This window comes from Onychomys torridus, chromosome 4 (assembly GCF_903995425.1).
Source record: "Onychomys torridus chromosome 4, mOncTor1.1, whole genome shotgun sequence".
NCBI classification, from domain to species: domain Eukaryota; kingdom Metazoa; phylum Chordata; class Mammalia; order Rodentia; family Cricetidae; genus Onychomys; species Onychomys torridus.
The window spans coordinates 136304234-136327435 of record NC_050446.1 but is presented as its reverse complement, the minus strand read 5'-3'; the positions used below and the strand labels follow the sequence as shown (position 1 = coordinate 136327435).

The 23202-nt window shown below is 42.5% G+C and overlaps 2 protein-coding genes across 3 annotated transcripts in view; one reads left to right on the top strand and one right to left on the bottom strand.

Moving 5' to 3' along the window:
- Tcfl5 (transcription factor like 5) overlaps positions 1-16784 on the top strand; it is a 22420-nt gene extending 5636 nt beyond the window's left edge. Inside the window, exons 5-6 of one of the 2 annotated variants that reach the window (XM_036184570.1) lie at positions 2457-2598; positions 16008-16784. In XM_036184570.1, coding sequence (XP_036040463.1) covers positions 2457-2598; positions 16008-16130 — 265 coding nt within the window. In that variant the 3' untranslated portion in view covers positions 16131-16784. The remainder of the gene's footprint in view (positions 1-2456; positions 2599-16007) is intronic. The other variant, XM_036184571.1, reaches the window with a different exon arrangement.
- The window catches only part of Col9a3 (collagen type IX alpha 3 chain), a 26341-nt gene continuing 19679 nt past the window's right edge, over positions 16541-23202 (bottom strand). The window contains exons 31-32 of the mRNA XM_036184568.1: positions 22515-22592; positions 16541-17491 (exon numbers count right to left, since the gene is read on the bottom strand). Of these exons, the coding sequence (XP_036040461.1) occupies positions 17301-17491; positions 22515-22592 (269 nt within the window). The 3' untranslated portion in view covers positions 16541-17300. The remainder of the gene's footprint in view (positions 17492-22514; positions 22593-23202) is intronic.

Genomic DNA, 23202 nt, shown 5'->3' with positions numbered 1-23202 from the left:
TGAATAATAAAAGTGAGTTTACCTGTGGATTTTATATGTGTTACTCTAGGTAGTATAAAAGGTTGTTAATTTTTCTCTATTGAAGTTGGGTTTTTATTACAGTGTTTAATAGTAATAATCAATTTGGTCATTTATGAGTATTGTGTGTATATTTTCAGCTCAGGAATAATAGTATTTAACAACGTAGTATTGTGCATTAAAGTTTCATTATTGAATAACCCAAGGTGATTCATTGCTTTTTAGAGGATGTGTTAAAACTAGATAGATACCTTTCTTCTTCTCTATTTTTTTTTTTAATTATTTTTATTTTTATTTTTTTTTACTTTTTTTGGTTTTTCGAGACAGGGTTTCCCTGTGTAGCTTTGTACCTGTCCTGGAACTCACTTGGTAGCCCAGGCTGGCCTCGAACTCACAGAGATCCTCCTGGCTCTGCCTCCCGAGTGCTGGGATTAAAGGCGTGCGCCACCACCGCCCGGCTTTTTTTTTTTTCTTTAAAACAAGGCTGGCCTCGAACTCACAGAGATCTGCCCTCCTCTGCCTCCCAGGTGCTAGGATTTCTTCATTTTTAGTTAAAAAAATTTTTTTTTATGTATAAGATATTTTGCCTGCATGTATGTTTGTACACTACTTGTGTGCCTGTAGAGGCCAAAAGAGGGCATTGGATTCTGAGTCTAGAGTTACAGATGGTTGTGAGCTACTATGTAGGTGCTGGGGATTGAACCTGGGTCCTCTGGAAGAGCAGCTAGCCACTGGGCCTTCTCTCTAGCTGTGTTATTCTTTATGAGTGTTTTGCTTACATGTATGTATATGCCTCGTGACTGCTACAATGGTCAGAAGATCCCTGGAACTGGAGTTACAGATGGTTGGGAGCCACCATATAGGTGCTGGTGATCAAACTGCTGAGCCATCTCCAGCCCCATTGCATTCTCTCTCTCTCTCTCTCTCTCCCTCTCTCTCTTTCTCTTTTTTTGGTTTTTCGAGACAGGGTTTCTCTGTGTAGCTGTGCGCACTTTTCCAGGAGCTCACTCTGTAGCCCAGGTTGCACTTGAACTACAGAGACCCGCCTGGCTCTGCCTCCCGAGTGCTGGATTAAAGGCGTGCGCCACCACCGCCCGGCAACACACACACACACTCTCTCTCTCTCTCTCTCTCTCTCTCTCTCTCTCTCTCTCTCTCTCTCTCTTTTTTGAGGCAGGATTTCCCTCTATAGACAAGGCATTTTTCTTACTATACCTGTATACAGGTCATGTTATACCTGAAGGACTTCCTTTAGCCTACTGTAAATTGTAAATCAAGTACTGCTCATCCTGATGTGTGTTTAATGAGCATGTGTGGGATAGTTGTTCTGTGGAATTCTTGACACCCCTGGTTTAATGGCTTCCAGTGAGTTCTGTGCTTGAGTATCTCATCTGTAAGATAGGGTTGTTAATCTACTACACATACTTGAGGTCAGAACTACTTGAGCTGATAGGGAAGGAGTTGGGCCCTTGACTAGAAATTAGAGTTCATCCAGAGTGTGCTAGCTGCCATTTGACTTTAGGTGTGTGGGTGTGAAGATGTGTAGTGGACTGTACCGTGTAACTGTTTGTGTCAGCATGGTGAGGGCTTTGCTTATTACTGGATGTGATATGTAAAGCTTAAAGCAAGGCATGACTTAATTCTCTCAAGAAGCTTTTTTCAGTGCTGGTGGTAGAGGCCAGGGCCCCGTGGAATAATAGGCTAGCATTCTATCACTCAACTTTTTTTTTTTTTTTTTGCCAGAGCTGAGGACTGAACCCAGGGCCTTGCGCTTGCTAGGCAAGCGCTTTACCACTGAGCTAAATCCCCAACCCCTCTACCACTGAACTTTCTCCCCAGCCCTAGCCCTAAAGTCTCCAAGAAATGACAAGTTTATTTTTATGAGACAGGGTCTCATTACATAGCCCAGGCTGACCTTGAATTTATGATTCTTCTGCCTCAGCCTCTGAGGTGCTTTATTAGAGGTGTGTATCATCATGCCCCACTCAGTCTGGAAGCTATTTATGTGCCTGAGTACGTATTTCTATACATGGGAAGCAAGTCATGATTCCTGAATAACAGTGTGGGGCTGGCTCTGGAGTTCAGTGCTCAGTACTGCAAGAAAATAAAAACAATGAAAAAAAATTACTTGCCCAGAAATTTTGTTCTTGAGTTGAGGGATTTGCAGTCATTCCTGGTATAGAGAGATGGCCCATGAGAAGTAAATATTTGAGAAAGTATTCCACTACATGTGTTCTGGTGACCATGGGCAGCGATGGCCTCTATAGAAAGGTATTCAGTGGCAAAGTCCTGCTGGCTTACATGAGGCTTCCAGGTGGGACACACCTCCTAGCCTTCAGAGGTCAGCTCCACGCATTCTGCTTTCTTTGAATAAATAACTCTGTTGCTCCTGTACTTCACCAGCTGTCCTGTGTGATTACTGTGGATTTTGACTGCAGGCGCAGAATCCGCATTTGCTGTGATGAGCTGAATCTTTTAGTTCCATTCTGCAATGCGGAGACAGATAAAGCAACAACCCTTCAGTGGACCACAGCATTCCTGAAGTACATTCAGGAAAGACATGGGGATTCTCTTAAAAAGGTGAGTATTCATAAAGTAGACTTCAGTGTTCCTGAATTGTGTTCAGTGAAGATGGGAATTTTCTTGATGTGGTGACTGAAAAGGCAGGCAGAGACTTGAGAATTTTCTGTTGCAGTTTTCAGTGTTGCCTCTGACCCCTCCTTCCTAGACTGCCTTGGGCATCCTGGACTGAGGTCAGATATGAAGTCCAATGTGACGGGAGTTCTGCCTGTTGATGTCACTTACTAAAGCCATAGTCACAGCTGAGATTTTCTTATGAAATACAGATGACTGTCAAATGTCAACTGTCGGATACCAAATTTAGTGCCTGTTGGGTGCAGTGTATTATGTTGGGTCTGAATGGCATTCAGGCAGAACCTGGTAAGGACAGCGTATATAGTTTAGTGGCGCAGTGTTAGCCTAGTGTTTGTGAAGCCCCGGGGGGGAAGTGAAAGCTTTGAAAGAAATGAAAGCTAAGGACAGCAAACGTGGGGCGGGTATTAGGTAAAGGCTGGATCAGTAGTCTGGACTTCTGTGTCCAGGTGGGTCAGAAGGCAAATCATTAGATCTCTATGGTGTAGATAACCAGGACAGGCTGAGCCTTTGATGCTCACACACTTCTTGTTCCTTGGGGACTGCTGGCACTCTGTTCCTTTCTTTCCACACGTGGGCTGTAGTCGCTGGCCAGCCCCCTTGGTTCTGCAGGGACTGGTGCTTGGTGTGGGAGTTGGCTTAGCCCTGGGATGGACCGGTGAAAGAAAGGGAGCACTTGTGGGTTGGTTCTGTGCTGTGCTTGAGAGACACCTGTGCTAACTTTGGGCCTCAGAATTCTGGTGGTCACAGCCTATGGCCTTTGTCCTTCAGGGATAGTAAGACCTTAGAGAAGTAAGTGAAGTCCTGATATATTAGGGTTCTCTATAGGAACAGAACTGATACAACGAAAGGGAGATTTATTAGAATGGCTTACAGGTTGTCTTAGGGTTTTTATTGCTGTGAAAGACACCGTGACCACAGCAACTCTTATAAGGAAACCATTTAATTGAAGGGCTCGCTTACAGTTTCACAGGTCCAGTCCATTATCATCATGTCGGGGAGCAGCATGCAGGCTGAGAGTCCTATATCTTGCAGGCAACAGGATGTCAACTGACTGTTACACTGAGGGAAGCTTGAGCAAAAGAGACCATAAAGCCCACCCCCACAGTGACACACTTCCTCCCACAAGTCCACACTTTCTAATAGTGCCTCTCCCTTTGACAGCCATTTTCTCTCAAAGTACCACATTCCACTTCCTGGCCTCTAAAAGCTTATAGCTATATCATAATGCAAAAAATTCATCTAGTCCAACTTCAAAAGTTCCCACAGTCTATAACAGTCTCAACAGTTTCAAAGTTTAAAGTCTCTTCTGAGATGCATGCCAATCTCTTAACTGTAATCCTCAAAATCAAAATCAAAAAGCAGATCACATACTTTCAACCTATAATGGCACAGGATATACATTACCATTCCAAAATGCAGGAAACAGAGCATAATAAGGAAATATTGGACCAAAGCAAGACTGAAAACGAGCTGGGCAAACTCCAGATTATGCATCTTCATGTCTCATGTTGAAATGCTCTTCAGATCTCCAACTCTGTTCAGCTTCTCTCTTGGGCTGGTTTCACTTCCTGTTAGCATCTCTCCTTGACAAGTATTCCACAACTCTGACATCTCTAACATCTTGGGTTCTCCAAGGCAATCTAGGCTTCAAGTTCACAACTTCACATAATGGCCTTTCTAGGCCTCCATTTAGGGAGTCCTAAATGGCCTCAGCAGGAGTCATTCCATGACTCCTTTCTTCTATCCTTAACTCTAAATCAAGAACCATGTGGCCAAAGCTGCCAAGTTCTGCTGCTTGCTGGGACTGGAACATGGCCCCCTTCATCAGCTTTCTGTTTTCCCTCACTGCTTAAGATTGGCTGTCCCTGAACTTGCTCTTTAGACCAGTCTGGCCTCTGTCTTCCCACTGCTGGGATTAAGGTATGCCTCACCACATCTGGCTCTAAGCTTTTCTTTAGTTCCTTTTCACACATTGGAAACTTAGCTGGGTGGGGTCTTGCCCTGAGGTCACCATTCCCTTTATTCCATTTCTTAATTCGTTTCTCTCCTTGAACACAGGACTTAGCTCCATTCCATTTCCTGGTGTTCTTTTTCTCCTCAAAATTTACCTTTTGTAATTTATTCTGCTCACCTTGCTTTTTTTTTTTTTTTTTCCATTATAAATCTTCATTAGAGTGACCACTAATAACCACATGACAAAATCTATACTAGACTGTTTTGAGTTTTCTTCTGCCAGTGGAATTAATCCAAAACTCTTCACTTTAGCCTCAGGCAGACTCTTTGATATTTCACCAAAATATCACAAGAACAAATCTCTAGGCAACATACAAAAATTCTCCTCCTCCTGAGCGCCTGACAGTTCAAATAACTCTTAGCACCTTATCTTCATTGCTCCTACTAGTATGGCCCATTAATCAGTGCTTCAAGCATTCCACTGCTTTCCTAACCCAAAGTACCAAAGTCTAAATTCCTCCAAACAAACATGGTCAGGCCTATCATAGCAATACCCTAGTCCCTGGTACCAACTTCTGTCTTAGAGTTTTTATTTCTTTGACCACAGCAACTCTTATAAGGAAAACATTTAATTGAGGGGGCTCACTTACAGTTTCACAGGTCCAGTTCGTCTTCATGGCAGGGAGCATGGTGACATGTAGGCAGATGTAGTGATGGAGGAATAGCTGAGAGTCCTACATCTTGCAGGCAACAGGATGTCAACTGACTGTCACACTAAGGGAAGCTTGAGCAAAAGAGACCATAAAGCCCACCCCCACAGTGACACACTTCCTTCAACAAGGCCATACCTCCTAATAGTACCTCTCCCTTTGGGGGGCCATTTTCTTTCAAACCACCACACAGGCCATGGTCCAGCTAATTCAGCAATGGCTGTCTACCAGTGGAAGGTCCAAGAATCTTCAGTACACACTGGAATCCTGAAGAAGTAGGCTCTAATGCCAGGGAAGAAATGGAATTGACAGCAAGAGCAAGCAGGCAAAGAGAGCACATTTCCTTCTTCCATGTCCTTTTTTGTAGGCTGCCAACAGGTGTGGCCCACATTAAAGGTAGATCTTCCCATCGCAAAAGATTTAGATTCAAAGTGGGTTTTCCAGTTTGAATGATTTAATTAAGAAAAAAATATTAAGGAAAAAAATCCCTCACACATGTACCTTCTGCTTGGGTTTTAGTTAATTCCAAATGCAGTCAGATTGACAACCAAGAATAGCCATCACAAGTCTACCTCTTGTCAACTTGACCCACAATCATATCTCCTTATGTCATGCTTAAATTTCTAAATGAAAACAATAACCAAGTCATAATTACACTTAACATGATAGAACTATTTCCAAATACAATAGCAAATGCATCATATTTAACCAGGTCATAAGTATGCCTAACACCTCATATAACGACAAATGCATTATAAATTTAGAACAGGTGGCAATGCCCCTTGAGGGACATCCTTTTAGTATCTCAAATATGATAACTGATATTCTGTTAATTGTTGTTACATTATATAGTAACGAAACCAAGGAAAGAAAACACAAATGTCTGTACAAACACATTAACAAAATATGACAAAAATATTCATGTCAATTATAATCATGTTTCTTCAACTGTTCTCATGGCATTAGCTGATATTTATAGCTAGCTTCCTCTACTACCCATTCTGTATTTCCTCCAGTACATAGTTACCCTTGTAAAAGACTGTAAGTCTGTCTGGGGAAGGACCGAAGAAAGGCTAACAGTAAAACTCCTAGGTAATTTATCAAGGTCCTTCCTCAGGGATCTGGCCATCCCTTCTTTCAAGGGGTTCTGGGTCTGTAAACTGTCTAAAGTCTGGAAATTGGTTCATGGGCAGAGATTCCGTTTGCCACAACCCAATTGTAGCCTTTTTTTCATTTGTTAGAGAATTTTTTCGCTTATACAGATCAAACAAAAATTCAATAGGCTGGCCTATTTCATTCCTGGAAACACCATGATTGATTAGCCAGTACCAAAGGTCTATACTAGTCATGACAACATAAAAGTCACTTTGTTCTGACCATTATAGGTTAGGCCATTATGGATGTTGCTTTATCTATGCTGCCCATTATGATAACTGATACAACCTTGCCTTTGGTGATGCAGTGCTGCCATCAGGCCCCTGATAACCCATTGCTTTTAATTTAACCAACTGAGTAGCAGCATCTCCAACCCTAAGATGTTGTTGCACAAGGAAAAGGGTGAAAACAAAGCTCTTCAAATGTGTTGGTGCCCCTCTCGATATTTTGTGTTTTGTAGGATTAGTGAAGGCATGTCTTCTGGGCCTTCCCTTTGTGGAGGATTAGGTTTTACATACCATACCCACTCTAGCACTGCAGTTTTCCTTCGTGTTAGTATCCCTTCATCAACACTAACCCAAGGGATACCAGGCATCTCCAACTCCTTTTCAAAAGGCATCTTTTGACAAATGCTTCAACCAATGATTCAAGCAAATTTGACACCTTTTAAAAAAAAAAAAAAAAAAAAAACTGTGTGAGCTTCCCTATTAAACCTAGAACCTCCACTCAGAGGGCTTCTATCAATCAACTCAGCCTGATCCAGTTTTATGATCCTTCCACCAATATCCCACACCCTTAAAATCCATTCCCACATATATCCCCCAGACTTCTGCTTAAACCAGCCAACTCATTAAGCTCTATAGTATTGTAGTGTAGTGTACCTTCTCATGGACTACACTTTCTTTTTCCCCTTTAGGGGCCTGCTTAGCCTTCAGTCTGGTTATAGGTCTAAAGGCAGCTATTGGCAAGTCCTGTTGTCATCAATGTTGTCTTGCCTGGCATTTGTTGTTTGTTTTTTGCTTCTTTTGGGGAGCCCAACACCCAGCTCCCAAATAAATCACACATGGAAGCTTATTCTTAATTATGAATGCCCGGCCTTCCCTTGGCTTGTTTCTAGCCAACTTTACTTAACATAAATTATCCCATCTATCTTTTGCCTCTGGGCTTTTCCCGTTCTCTTACTTCTGTAAATCTTGCTCTTACTCCATAGGTTGATGTGTAGCTGGGTGGCTGGCCCCTGAAGTCCTCCTCCTTCTCTGGCTGCTTCTTTTTTTTCCTCTTATGTTTCTCCTATATATCTGCTCTGCCTGCCAGCCAGCCCCACCTATTTCTCTCTCCGCCTTGCTGTTGGCTGTTCAGTTCTTTATTAGCCCATCAGGTATTTTAGACCGGCACAGTAACACTTCACAGAGTTAAACAAATGTAACATAAACAAAAGTAGCACACCTTAAAATAATATTCTGCAACAGTCATTTCCTTCAGAGAAAGCTGGTTTAGCAGATGATGAAGGATTAATTTCCTTAGTCAAAAGTGGAAAGGGCAATATTTCAGGGGGTGGGGGTAATAGTTCATCTCTGTGGTGGGTGGAGAGATTACTTCCTCAGGTGAGATAAACCCTTGAGAATCTGAGGGTTCAAAGTTCTCAGTTTCAATAGGGTCCTTCCCACAAATCCCCATCCCAAGTTACAGGAGTCCATGCTTTACCAATTAATGCCCTTACTTTAATTACTGACACTCTCTAAGGCTGGGACTTGAATTTTCACTGTAATTCAGTCAACCTTGTAATGAGGGCTTCAGTTTGATTTTCCACATCTTGAGCTGTGGCTGCTGGAGAAAAGTTTCTCTTCTAGGTCACTTAGAAACCTTCAGACTGTTTATGCACATCTGGAGCTGGTCAATTTTATCACTGAGTTTATTGTTATCTTTCACCGTATTCTGGATGCTAGAAGTTGGTTGATCTTATCATGAAGCTCATTCTTTTCCTTTGCCAATTTATCCAGAGATGATAGGAGCAACCAACCAGCATCATCATTTTCCTTATTTTTCCACAAACCTGTTGCCTTTCACAATTGGTGAATCAAGACAATCAAATGCATTTGTCCACTTAAGTTTGCAAACTAGTTCACTCCAAGTACTCTCCAAGTTTCCAGAAGAGGCTTTAGTAACTGGAGAGACTTGAGTAACTGTAGGTGTTGGCAAGTTGGAAAGCCTATTCCAGGTACTTTCAAAATTCATCCTTACACTTCCACTGTTCTAGAACCACTTTTGGCACCAAAATCTGTATTAGGGTTTTCTAGAGGAACAGAATTGATAAGAATGAGTCTACATATATATTATATTCTATAGATAGATATATGTAAAGGAGATTTATTGGAATGGCTTACAGTCTGTGGTCCAGCTAGTACAACAATAAATGTCTACCAGTGGAAGGTCCAAGAATCCAGTAGTCGTTCAGTCCATGAGGTCTCAGCTGGTCTTCAGTACACACTGGAATCCCGAAGAAGTAGGCTGTGAAGAAATGGACTTGCCAACAAGAGTGAGAACAAGCAGGCAAAGAGATCAAGCTTCCTTCTTCAATGTCCTTTATATAGGCTACCAGCAGATGGTGTGGTCTAGATTAAAGGTATAACTTCTCACCTCAAAAAAATCCAGATTAAAAGTGGGTCTTCCTGCTTTGATTTAAGAAAAAAGCCCCTCACAGGTGTACCCAGCTGCTTCGGTTTAGTTAATTCCAGATGTAGTCAAGTTAACAGTCAAGAATAGTTGTCATACCTGGGTACTGATTTTGGACTCATGTTCTGCGGAGCCCAGCCGGAGTGTGCTGGAGAATGGGTTCAGATGGTACAGCAGACCTGGAGCCTTGACAAGGGCCCCTGTGAGAGGCCTGCCAGGGACCCAGCCACACTGAACTGGACCTTGCAATCTTTGTCTTTGTCCCTTTCTATCGTCTGTGCCTGAGTGGTGTTTACATCTGTATAATGCAGCCTTGTGAGCTATTTTTAAGTCCACCTGGAGCACACTTAGAGCACTGCTGCTTACTCTAATTGGATCTCTATGGTTATTGGTAACATTGTTTTCTAGAATAGATTGCTGGTCTGTCTTAAAATAAAGCTTTACTATTTGTTAAAAAGATTTAGTCTTTGGCTTTGTGTACCTATTTGTGGTAAATTGTTGATTTAATCCAGTCCAAAAAAGTGTTTATAATTTTTGCAATAAAATCTTAAGAATATACTCAAAAGATGAGGCTTTTAAAACTAAGGATTTTCTTATCTTTTTGAGATTACAATATAATTTCATCATTTCCCCCTTACCTTTCCTTCCAAACCCTCCTATATATCCCTCTTGCTCTCTTTCAAATCCATAGCCTCTTTTTTTACATGCATATAAGTATATATGTGTGTATGATACATAAATTTCTAAGTATATAATTTGCTTAATCTATATAATGTTTTTGTATATATGTTTTTAGGGCTGGCCATTTGGTATTGGATAACCAATTGATGATATCATCTTCCCTGAGAAGATTATTATATTTCTAGGCTATTTTTGAAATTTTGTCTCACTGAACTTGTAGATGATTTCTGGATCAGATTATTGAGCCATTATTGGCGTGAACATATTCAGGCTTGATTGTTTCCATAGTAACTTTCCCCTTCTTATTTGCACGTATATTCTTGTTCTTTAGGATTCAGTAATGAGAGTTTTAAGTGTTTTTTTCCTCCCCAAGTTTTGTTAGTACCCATTTTGCTCAGATCTTTCCTAGTGTAACAGGCACCTATTACAGATTCTAGGGACCTGGTGGAGATGATAGCCCCTGCTGGTTCAGAAGGAGACAGGAAACAATAGTGAGTGGCAGTCAGATTCTGCCATAGAGTAGAAGCCCCTCTAGGGCCAATAGGACTGCAGAGGAGCTTTGGATTTGAGTCAGGATGTACAGGGGCTGGGGAAAGGGAGTTGCAGTTGCAAAGATTTTCAATTGGAGGTGCTGAATGTCATGGCTGAGGAGAGCAGTGTCTACAGCCTCACTTCTGGAGTTGGAGGGGGCACAGAATTGTCATCCCAGAGTGCAGTGATTCTGGGATCTTCCTAAGAACCAGAACCCCTGAACAGATTTTTGGCGGAGAGTTCCATGGTCAGAGTACATTTTATATTCATTACTTGATATTGGTGAGCTGGTAGGAGGCTGCAGCTATAGCTCTGGAAATAGACTCAGCCAAAAGGCAGTGGAGGGAATGGCCCCCAGCTCGGCATTGCTGTGGTATACTGAGTGTGGGACACAATGGAAAGGTGTAGAGATGGCTTGCAGCCCATCTTTGGCTGGACATGCTGTACTTTTGGGTCTGGCCAGCCCCTAATGGAGATGCAGAGGTATTGGCAGATGAATGTATGATATTAGATGACCACTGCATGGCAGTGTTCTAACAAGCATGTGTAGAACCATGAATACCTGTGTGCCCATCACCTAACCCCTCAGCTGATGTGCTGTTACTTCATCCATGCACACATTTAATTTAAAACATTTTAAATTTTATGTGTAGGAGTGTTTTGCCTGCATGTATGTCTGTGAACCATGTGTGAGCATGGTGCCATGGAGGCCAGAAGAGGGCATTGGATCCCCTGGAACTGGAGTTAATATGGTTGGGACCAGCCATGTTGGTGCTAAGAATTGAACCTGGGTCCTCTGGAAGAACAACCAGTGGTCTTAACGACTGAGCCACCCTACCCACCCACCCACAGACAATTACAGGTTTGGATCTTCATCTAGAAAGGTTTCTACACAGGCCTCTAAAAGACTGATCTCTACTCATATCAGCCTCACAAAGCTGGTAGCAATGTCTAACACCCAGTCTTACATTTCTGTAGGGATTCTTTTAGGTTGTTCAAGACAGGGTCTCTCTGTGTAACCCTGGCTGTCCTGGAACTCATTCTGTAGACCAGGCTGGCCTCAAACACAGAGATCTATCTGCCTGAGTGCTGGGATCAAAGGTGCGTGCATTGGTTTTTTGCCTGAATGTATATCTGTGAGAGGGTGCCAGATCCCTTGGACCTGAAGCTACAGTTGTACGCTGCCATGTGGGTGCTGAGCGTTGAACTCCAGTCCTCTAAAAGAGCAGCCAGTGCTCTTAACTGCTGAGCCATCTCTCCAACCCCTCTGTAAGGATTCTTCCAGTGACCTCTGATGAAGTTTTTAGTTTAGTTTTTTATTTTTGTTTTTGATTTTTGGTGTTTGAGGACAAGGTTTCTCATCCCTGGCTGTCCTGGCACTCGCTTTGTTGACCAGGCTGGCCTCAAACTCAGAGATCTGCCTGCCTCTGCCTCCCAAATGCTGGGATTAAAGGTGTGTACCATCACTGCCGCCTTAGAGTTTTTGTTTTGTTCATCCTGTTTCTCCCTCACTATTCACCATGGCTTATGAACTGTATTTAATTCTGCCCTTCAGTCTAAGCAACTAAAATCCCATTATCCCTGTTCATAGTGGCATTGAGGTTTGAAGAGATCTGGCCAGTGGTCTGAAATGTCCTCTTCTTGATTTGGGTAACTGGTGGTGATTTTTTAAATTATAAAGTAATTTCAGACATAGATATCACAAGAACCCATCTAAGTTTGCTTGTGTGTCTGAATGATTTGATAGTGAATTACGGATGCCATCTTATACCTTAGTTATCCATTGTTTGCCTTTTGTACATTGTCTTATATAAGCAGAACACTGTGGTCAAAGATTAGCATATGGAGCATTGGTGGGCACTGTTAATGTTTACATTTTGTTCCTTGTTCCAATAATGCCCATCTGCACAGCTGTTTCCCTGGTTGGGATCTAGTCCAGGGCCACTGGCAACATTTTATTGTGGTGTGAAAGGCTATTAGGGATTTGTGGCTATGAACCTTAGCAAGGTGTTCAAGGCTGCTGAGCCCCACTGCCATCGCATGGCTCATCTCTTACTTCCTGATATGTCTTCCTCTTGTTACCAAGGGAGGGGTCCTCTTTGCTATGAAGTCATACATTCACTTGGTTATTCCCAGACCCTGTCCTGACACACAGGTCCTGACCCCAAGCATTTTCCCCTAATTTAATGAAAACCGATGCTATTTTCCCTAGTGTTCTAGGGAACGCTTTAGGTCCATTGTCCCCTGCTAGCACTGCCCTGTTCTTTGCCTGCCTTACTGATATCTCAAAACTACCCTATGTGCCCTCTAAACTTCGCCCTTCTCTGAGGTCTTCTCCCAGAAGCCTTTAATTGCTGCCCCCACAGTGTTCAGCCAGAGAGGGGTGGGGGTGGGGCTGAAGACATCCCTTGGCTTTCTGCACTGGCTTCTAGGACATCACCCTGAGGGGGGGGGGGTCTACTCCTCTGAGTCTGTCTTTTCCTTAGGTTTTTAATTATGGACCATCCCTGGCTTAATCTGGGAGCCTGGACCTGAGCAGCCAAGGCAGATAAAATGTCTGTCCTTTGCTGTATGTACAGTGTCCACTGTTTGAGTAGACAATGGAGTGCCTTCCCGAGTCTAGAGCCCCTCCATCATCCTTTCTAGTCTAGACTCAACCTTTTGTTCCCAGGGTAGGGAAGATGCCCTTTGCCGAGACTGCACCCATTCTTTTTGAGTACCATCTTCCTCGCAGAGGTTCTGAGGCCCTCATGGCAAGACTCTTGAGGGTCTATGCCTACCACTGACAGCTAGCAGCCCCTGGCCTGTTTGCTTTCCAGTACTGCTGTGTCCCATGCTCTGATATGCATAAACCAGAAGTTGTATTGTGTATATGATGGTCCATTAAACTTCATTTATGATATCATCCAAGTACAGCCCCTGCTGCAAAACAGACCCACACCAGGTAAGTGTTATTTATGCAGCCTGTGGGGTGGCCCTGTTTGGGTGCACTGGGGAGCTGAACTCTCTACCACTGACTTCACCAGATGCTGAGGTCCAATGTGGAGATGATACAGCAGGTAATAAACACAGCTACCCAGAGAAGAAAAGACTGTCACTAGCATTGGAGGGGCTCTGCAGTGTGGATGAAGAACCCGGCAGCTAGAGCTTTTGCTGAGGCTGATATAGTGCCATTTGCCACAGCACAGCCTATATTCAAGGGCTCAGGGTTGCGACATGTAGCTTGATGACTACAAGTTTCTAAATGTCCTCATAAGAGCATGGTTGGCACAGATAGAGCAGTAGGAAGCCAAGAGATAGAGTCATACTTCTCAGATACTCTCAAATTCTCAGGAAACTGCTGTTAGAGGATTTTTTCCCTCTCTAGAACATGCCACTAGAAGTACCTGTCGGTCACCCAGCAAGTACCTATAACTTACATGTCACTAAGTGGCCAAAATTATGCAGTGCTCTGTTCTAAAAATAAAGTGTCTTGCACAAAATAACCCTGTACTCCTTGTCCTGCTCTGTCTGAGCCTGTTTTGCCCATGGACTATTCTGGGTCCCTCCTTGCTGAGGGCTGTGCTCCAGCTTCCTTGATTTATTCTGTATGCACTAATATTTTTTGTCAAAGTTTGTTTTTTATTAATTAAATACCCATCCTTCCTCTGTCCTTGTATCCTTTCCAAATTAAAAATTTATGTTCTTTAGTCTCTTCCTACTGAGTGCATTTAAAGCAAACATTTCTTTTTCTTTGTATTAGGATTAGGAAACAAGACCTCATAGCTCATGTAGCCCAGGCTGGCCTCAGACTCTGTGTAGCTGAGGTTAACCTTGAACTTCTGGTCTTCCTGCCTTTTCTTCTCAAGTGCCAGAATTAAAGGCAGTTTATGCTGGGGATTGGACCCTGGGCATGAGTACCCTCTCAACTCCACCCTCCTCTCAGTTCTACTCCCAGAAGTATTTAGTTGCTGCTCCCATACTGTTCAGCCAGAGATGGGCCCAGCTGGGCCCTCAAGACATCCCTTGGCTTTCTGCACTGGTGTCTAGGACATCACCCTCCTGGGGCCGAGGATGTGACTCAGTGGTAGAGCACTTGCAAGGCCCTGGGTTTGATCACCAGTGCTGGAAAACAAAAAACAAGACAATGAGATACCACTTCAATATCAATCAAATATCAGGAGAACAAAACAAAATCTGAAAATAACCAGAGTTAGGAAAGCTTTAGAGGAATTCTAACCCTTGTGTGTGCCTTGATGGTGAAATGTGAGGTAGTGCAGCTGCTATGGAGAAGAGTATGGTAGTTCTCAGAACAGAACTGCCCAAAGACCCAGCAGTTCCAGAGTGTAAATCCAGGAGATTGAAAACAAGAACCAAACTGACATTTGTCTCTGAGCACTCACAGCAGCAGTGCTTATCAACAGAGTGGACAAGCAGAATGTTTTGTGGACACCCATGGCAATGTTCAGCCATGAGGATTGACGTTCTGGCACCTGCTGTGTGGACATTCTTTGACAAGCTGGGTGAGATAAGCTGGTCACCAGTGTGAGGTTCCTAGATAGATCTGACTAAGAGATGGAAACTTACTGGTGTGTGTCAGGGCAGGCAATGGTATGCCATGGTTAATGAGGACAGAGTTTCTGTTTGGACTGACATTTTGGAAGAAGCTTCTGGTGACGGACACTGTGTTCTTAATGCCTTGGAATTGTAAACTTGCAAGTGGCAAAAACACCAAATTTTATTTTTCATATTTACCAAAGCAGGGACAGATACACTTAGATTTATGAGTCTAGAACACTATACGTAAAAAAAGAAAAAATTCTAAACATGAACAAAAACAGTAGAACAGTGAAGGCCCACATCCATGAACCCAGCCTCTGCCCACTTTAGTGAGTTAGAGCACTTCTTATTTTCTTTCATTTGTAGACAGCTATTCTGATGTCTGCCTCTGCACTCACTTGTGTATTTGAATTGAAATCCAAATACTGATCCCTTTCCTATCAGGATCACTTATCTTGTAGGAATTCCCACATTCTGCATTTCACAAATTCATAAAGTTTCTTGCATCTTCTAGACTAGCCTTCTTGAGTGTCTCCCCACCCTCCCAATACTTGGGCCATCAGACATGGTGTAGCTATCTGGTGACATTGAGGCCGACCCTGTGTTTAGGGGGCCAGCCTTGTGGAGACTTTAGACCTAAGGCCTTTTAAAAGGCAGGGGAAGACGGGTGAATAAGCAGAGACTAGCAGCTTGCAGGGAGTTGCTCTTGGTCTCACTGTGTGCAGAGACTGTACCAAGGATCCTCACCAGTGTGTGTGAAGGGACAGCCACTGACCTGGATACTTAACAAGTGATGAAAATGGTATATTTTATGTTTTTTAACCGTAAAAATGGCCATTTTGGCATATGCTCAGACACTGAGAATTTATTGGAAAATCTTTTTAAACAATACAGTATAACATCTATTGAGGGAAATTTTTGTCTTTTCCTGTGTTCTCACATACCTTCTCACCAAGGTGTGACATTTGTGATACCTTAGCTCATTCTTTGAGATACTTTACATGGCTCCTAATTTCAGCCTCTTGTGCTTTTGAAACTAGCAGCGTTCACATCTTTGAACTCAGTGCATTAATGATCACTTCTTGACTTTAGGAATTTGAGAGCGTGTTTTGCGGTAAGACTGGCAGAAGGCTAAAGCTGACCAGACCCGAATCCCTGGTGACCTGCCCTGCACAGGGCAGTCTGCAGAGCAGCCCCGCCATGGAGATCAAGTGACTGGACTGACCCAGGACCTGGGAGAGAACTGCCGTTCTTTCGGCATCATACACATGCCTGCCATCCCAGAGCTCAGCTCTGAGTCCTCAAGAGGGATGCAGCTCCAGTTGGTGGGACTCCAGTAAGGACTTTGAGAGCACATTTTGTGAAAGTATTTATCTAAACAAAATACTTACCCACTAATGTCCAGATGACCATTTGAGGATGAAGACATCTTGATAATTAGTAATTTTTCAATTACCTGTCCGACACCATCATGTGTTCTTAACATGATAACTTAAAAAAATTAACATCCTTGGTAATTTCTTGAGTCTCAGGACTAAAGAAAACATTGCCGTTTATTTATTTTGTTTACTTTTTAAATACGCCCCTTTAGTAATTGGAAGAAGATAAATTGTTTTTAACTAGAAGAGGTTTGGAAACTTTATTTCATTTGTTCTGTCCCCCCTATTTCCAGTCTCATGGTACTCTGTATTGGAAAATGCAGGGCCATTTTAAAACTTTTTGCTAAGAGTTTTCCAGAGACTTCTTTTAAAGCTCCTTTTGCCCATAAACATTTTCTCGGTAGATTGCTTCAATGCCCACATTTCCATATTGTGAGTCATTGCTTTATGTGTAATAAATTGTATGTTTGGAACAGAGGTTTCCAGTGAGTAGCTTTATTTATTGTGCAGACGGTGCAGTGTAGTTCCTTCAATAAATACTGGGAGCCATAGATAGTAAGTTTGTAATAGAAAGCAGGTGAAGTAGACATTAAGTTCCTCACCTTCATCACACTGTAGCCAGTGCTAATCTGAAGGGTTAGCAGATTGCTTTATTGGTAGTCTATTATAGGCTTTATATAAATGTTATGTAAACAAATCTCTGAGTGTTTTTATCTCATGAAATTGTACAAAAAAAGAGAAAAGATACACCATCCCTCTAGATGCTTGGTTTAAAGTCTTCATCTCCAGGGCCTGTGCCTGAGGTATGCTGTCACAGATGAATTGACTGCCATTAATCCTGCAGATGGGACAGTGACAGTGGTGCCAGTAGATGCTCTTGGGGGCCCAGGCAGCAGGCCAGGAAGGACTAGCTGACTGTAGCCAGCTGTACTGTCCATTTCTAGTAACCACAAGACTGGTACCTGCTGCCTGCTAGAGTTCATTACCAGTCATTTCCTAACGTTGTTTATGAGTTCCGAGGACCTGACTTTTCCCCACCCCCTCCTAACACAGCTCCTTGGCAGGCTGAGGTGTCACAAATTCCTGGGGTTCCCTGAGCACCAACAGATCCAGGAAGGCCAGGATCACCAGGAAGGCCAGGCTCACCATGAGCACCGTCTTGACCATCTTTGCTGATGCCAGGTACACCTTGAGGCCCTAGAAACCAGAATTGTGCAGTTAGAGACCATGAGAATTCCAAAGCAGCAGCCATTCACAATCTATTTGGAAGACTCTCTATTGGCTTACTTCTGAACCCTTCAAAAGGTCAGAGATAGGGCGCTTGGGCACAGAGTCCAGAAGAGCAGAGGCAAAGACAAGTGTCTGGGCAGGAGGTAAGCAGGTACAGCTGAGGCCAGGCTAGCCAGATAGTCTCGTGTCCTGAAGACACAGTGCATTCTGGTCCCAGAAGGGCTTGTGGGGTGCATGTCAAGAGCATATTTGGAGGGGCTGGAGAGATGGCTCAGCAGTTAAAAATCACTGGCTCTTCTTCCTGAGGTCCTGAATTCAAATCCCAGCACTCACATGGTAGCTCACAACTGTCTATAACTGTAGTCTCATGGAATTTGATGCCCTTTCCTGGTATGAAGCTATACATGCAGACAAAAACACCTCTGTACATAAAATACATATATAAACCTTAAAAATAAAAAAGAGCATACTTGAGGTTGGCAGGCAGCCCAGGAGGAAGTTGGGGTGCTTTAGCTAGGGGTGGTAGGCCATAACCATTTACCAACATGATATGACCCAAATGTGAGGGCACAGTTGGGAGTCGCAGCTTAAGGCAACATAGGTGGAATTTTAGCTTGGGTTGCCAACAAGATAGTCAGGACAGCAAATAAACAGTTGTGGCAGGGGTGCCACAAAGAGAAGGGAGGTTGTACCTCAGGGAGAGGGGCTACACCTCATGGAGGAGGGTAATGAGCCTTATGAGGTGTTGGCACCTTACAAAGGAGAGGGGTAGTGCCTCACAGAGGAGGCAGGGAGGGTTACCCAAGCACATGTATGGCTAGAGGAGCCCAGAGAGGAGCGCTCCCTGGGATACACAGTTGCAGATGAAATTCCTCAGGAGGCCTGCAGGTGGCATGAATCCTCCAATTCAGCCTCCAGGGTGCTGAGATCACAAGTATGCCACCACACTGTAGTGGGTAGCCATTCCAGCCTTGGCCCCACAAAATAAACCTCTCTTTTAACTACGTGGAGTGGCCTTAATAATTTCACCAGTACCACACCCCCCAGCATTTAGTTTTTTTAGGTTAAGACACTGAAGCATGGCAGGCAGGATGACTCAGCAGGTAGAAGTATTTGCCTATGAAGCCAATAACTTGAATTTAATGTCCAAAACTCATTTAAAAGTAGAGGAGAACTGACTCCACAAAGTTGTTCTTTGACATCTGTTGTAGAATATTATTTTAAGGTGTGTTCCTTTTGTTTATGTTGCATTTGTTTAACTCTGTGAAGCTGTGTTACTGTGCCTGTCTAAGACACCTGATGGTCTAATAAAGAGCTGAACAGCCAACAGTAAGGCAGGAGAAAGGATAGGCAGGGCTGGCAGGCAGAGAGAATTAACAGAAGGAGAAATCTGGGAGAGGAGAGATCTAGGAGCGAGAGAAGGAGGAGGACATCAGGGGCCAGCCACCCAGCTACGCACGCAGCAATGGAGTAAGAGAGAAAGGAGTACAAAAACAGAGAAAGGCAAAAGCCCAGAGGCAAAAGACAGATGAGTTAAAGTTAAGAAAAGCTGGAAAGAAACAAGCCAAGTTAAGGCCAGGCATTTATAATTTATAAAGAATAAGCCTCCACATGTGATTTATTTGGGAGCTGGGTGGCAGGACTCCCAAAAGAGTAAAAGAAAAATCCAACAACATTTTGGCACCCAACCTGGGACTCAAATTTTCATAGAGTCTGAGAAAGCTTTAAAAAAATATGGCTCCTTTAAGAATTTTTGCCAGGCTGGGTGGAAAAATTTTTTTTTTGCCAGATAGTTCCTTCCAGACAGTGAGCTCTTGAGCAGCTAGTATGTTAAGTAGGAACAACAACAACAACAACAACAAAAAAAAACTAAGTAAAAAAAAAAAAAAAAAATGCCCGTCACAGCATAAACATTGGCATTCTAGAACTCTAGGAAGGCTGAATACAGTTCTTGGTCATGAACCTCTGACCAGGTTGTGAGCTTTAGACCTGGCTTTCATGACCTGAGAAGCCTAGAGAGCCATGCAGAGGATCCAGGTGTCTGTTAGCAGTTTAAAGGTTTGCCCACACAGTCAAAATACCTGCAGGCAAGACACCAATGTATGTAAAATAAAAATAAATAATTTTTAAAAAGAAAGAATATGGATATAGACAGTCATAGAAAGAAATAGTTTAAAAATAAAGTCTTTAAAGAGAGAGTAAAAGTAATATAAAAAAAAAGCCACATAAGATGGGAAACACACAAGGAGTCTGGATCCTGTATTGAGTTATTTTGAATCTTTTGATTGTTAATAATCAAGCAACATGCTAAGAGACATGGGATTGAAAGAGGGACTGATTAAATAAACCAGTCTAGATACTTTAGGAATGCCTTAACTTGTTTTTTTTTTTTTTTTTTTTTTTTTTTTTTTTTTTTTGAGACAAGGTTTCTCTGTGTAGCTTTGTGCCTTTCCTGGAACTCACTTGGTAGCCCAGGCTGGCCTCAAACTCACAAAGATCTGCCTGCCTCTGCCTACCAAGTGCTGGGATTAAAGGCATGCACCACCACCGCCTGGCAGAATGCCTTAACTTTTAAAAAGTAAAAAAAATATATTTGTCAAATGGAAGTCAAAAATGCTTTGGAGTTTTGGTCCCACAGGACTGCTGGTTCTCCCAGGACTTGGTCATTATCTAAAATCTTCTCAGGGACCCCTAAAGATGCCATCATCCATAGCCAGCAGGAAGCAGCTGAGAGAAAACTATGCCCACATTCCGAAGAACTGAGGGGTGTGGGTGGTTTTTGGTTATTTGGTGAGTTATGGATGTTTGTTATCATTAGGGGAATATAGAATATTGATACACTGTATATATATTTCTATTGTTTAAAGCATTTTTGTATATTGATAAAAAATTTAAGGTTATTTTTGTTACAATATTGTATGTTTCTATTTTTGTTCAAGGTATTGTGCCTATGCAGTTCATTTGCATAACTTTTTAACGCTATTATTATAAACTATATAGGATAATCAGTAACATAGGTTAGTGGTCAGTAATTTATAACAATCAAAATTGTAGATATGTTAGGTATGCTTTCCAGATCATACAGAAATCTATTTTAGATAGATAGATGGTCTTCAAACCTTTCAAAAGAACTACAGAATATGGTATTTAAATTTTTTAACTTAGGGCTTTCCATGACAATGAGACACATCTGCTCCTGGCAGCACCAACTTACTTCAGAGATGATGGACATCAAAGAAACTACTTATGGAGTTTTCAATGTGGCAAGGCTAGCCATTTGGGCAAAAAGCTGCTCTTGCTTGGACTGCTTGGCAGTATGTTGTATAAACTGGACATGCAGGACCCACAGGAAAGTGACCACTGAACTTGGCCAAAACAAGGTGGGATGGTCCTTCAGAGTTCCTGCTTCAGAGAAGAAACTGCCAGACATTCTGCAGGACACAGAGGAATGTGACTGGCAAACTTTGCCAGTATAGGCAGGACAGTCTTTCAAATTTCCTGCTTCACTGAAAAGTCTGCCAGATACTATGGGCCTGTAGGCTGAAGATGGATGCCTCAACATTGCAGAGGAACTTTGGGTGACTGTCCAGGCAGTTAGATGTCTTTGTCATTGCTAGAGTTTTGAAAGTTATTTGCAATACACTTTTTGTTTACTTAAAAAATATTATATCCTTCTGGGGCCTTTGATGGAGTTGAAGACTATATAGTTATAGCTGCAGTTTTCCTTAAATATGATAGGGAGTAAATTAGGTATAAAATTTTGGATTCACTAAGATAGGACACATTATGGAGTATTTTCTTTAAATTTACCAGACACAAATGAATTGGAATTCAGCACATTGTGAATGTAATCCTTGGGGTTGGGGATTTAGCTCAGTTGATGTAATCCTTACTTGATAATTGTTCTTATTGTATATAGTCTTACTACATTAAAGTTAAAACCTTTCATTTTTGTTTCAAAAACAAGGGGGGAGTTGTTGGGGAATATTATTTTAAGGTGTGTTCCTTTTGTTTATGTTGCATTTGTTTAACTCTGTGAAGCTGTGTTACTGTGCCTGTCTAAGACACCTGATGGTCTAATAAAGAGCTGAACAGCCAACAGTAAGGCAGGAGAAAGGATAGGCAGGGCTGGCAGGCAGAGAGAATTAACAGAAGGAGAAATCTGGGAGAGGAGAGATCTAGGAGCGAGAGAAGGAGGAGGATATCAGAGGCCAGCCACCCAGCTACGCACGCAGCAATGGAGTAAGAGAGAAAGGAGTACAAAAACAGAGAAAGGCAAAAGCCCAGAGGCAAAAGACAGATGGGTTAAAGTTAAGAAAAGCTGGAAAGAAACAAGCCAAGCTAAAGCTGGAAATTCATAATTAAGGATAAGCCTCCATGTGTGATTTATTTGGGAGCTGGGTGGTAGGCCCCCCAAAACAGTAAAAAAAAAAAAAATCCAACAACAAACATCCACATCCACATGTGTGTTGTAGTACATATGCATGTATGTGCACACAGGTGTGCACAGGCACATGCATACACACACAAAGTAAAAAGAAAAAAATCATTCAGTGTAAATATAGTCAATTAAGAGAGATAATTAGCTGGGCAGTGGTGACACATGCCTTTAATCCCAGCACTTGGGAGGCAGAGGCAGGTGGATCTTTGTGAGTTTGAGGCCAGCCTGGTCTACAGAGTGAGTTCCAGGATAGCTAGGGATGTTACACAGAGAAATCCTATCTCGAAAAAACAAAACAAAAACAAAATGAAGAGAGGGAGATAATTTTCTGGAATAGACAGTATATTTAGTAAAATAGAAATTAACCAAACCTACTTAGCTAAAATTAGATACAGAAAAATTATTGATCACTGATTATTACTGATTATCCATTATTTGTATATACTAAAGAGATTATAAAAGCAGTTCCTAACCAGGTCCTTAATGCTTTACCAAGTGAAAAACATTTCCAGCCCCTCCCCAGAAGCCTGTGTGAGGACAGTGGCCTACCTTGGGGTCCCTGGTCCCCAGCAGGTCCATCCAGCCCTGCACCTGCTGTACCCTTGTCTCCTCTGTCACCCTGGCTTCCTGCAGTAAGGAAAGACACAGACATGTCAGAACGGCTGCCCGTCCACAATGATGACCTTTTCTATCTTGTTTCCACAGAGCTGGCTGCTTTTAAGTAGTTCCTGAAGTGAGGCTGTTCACCAAGGTGCAGCTTAGCGGAAGTCTGACCAGAGTAGCACACCTACATCCCCAACACATGAGCTGACACCACCCTTACCTTCAAAACCACTAGTGGAATTTTACTTTTGTCTGAAAAATGTATGCCTTTGAAACAATTGTGTTATTTGATGTTCATGTTTTCAATATGAGTTCTCACCCACAGTTTATCAAAGGATACTTTGTTTTTATTTTATTTTAATTGAGAAAAGGTTTAGTCTGTGATCCAAGCCTGGAGCTCACTATGCAGCCCATGCTGGCTTCCAACTCACAGTGATCCTCCTGCCTCATTTTTTCAAATGCTGGGATCACATTTGGCATTAGAATGTTTTAAAATATCCCCTAAGTGTTCTTCAAAGCTTTCATTTCTATTTTGGTCTGGTCATGGTCACACAGGGCTGGGGCAACAGTGCCATAATAGGTCACTTACCCAGCATGCACAAGGCCCTATATTGAATTCCCAGCACCTCAAGAA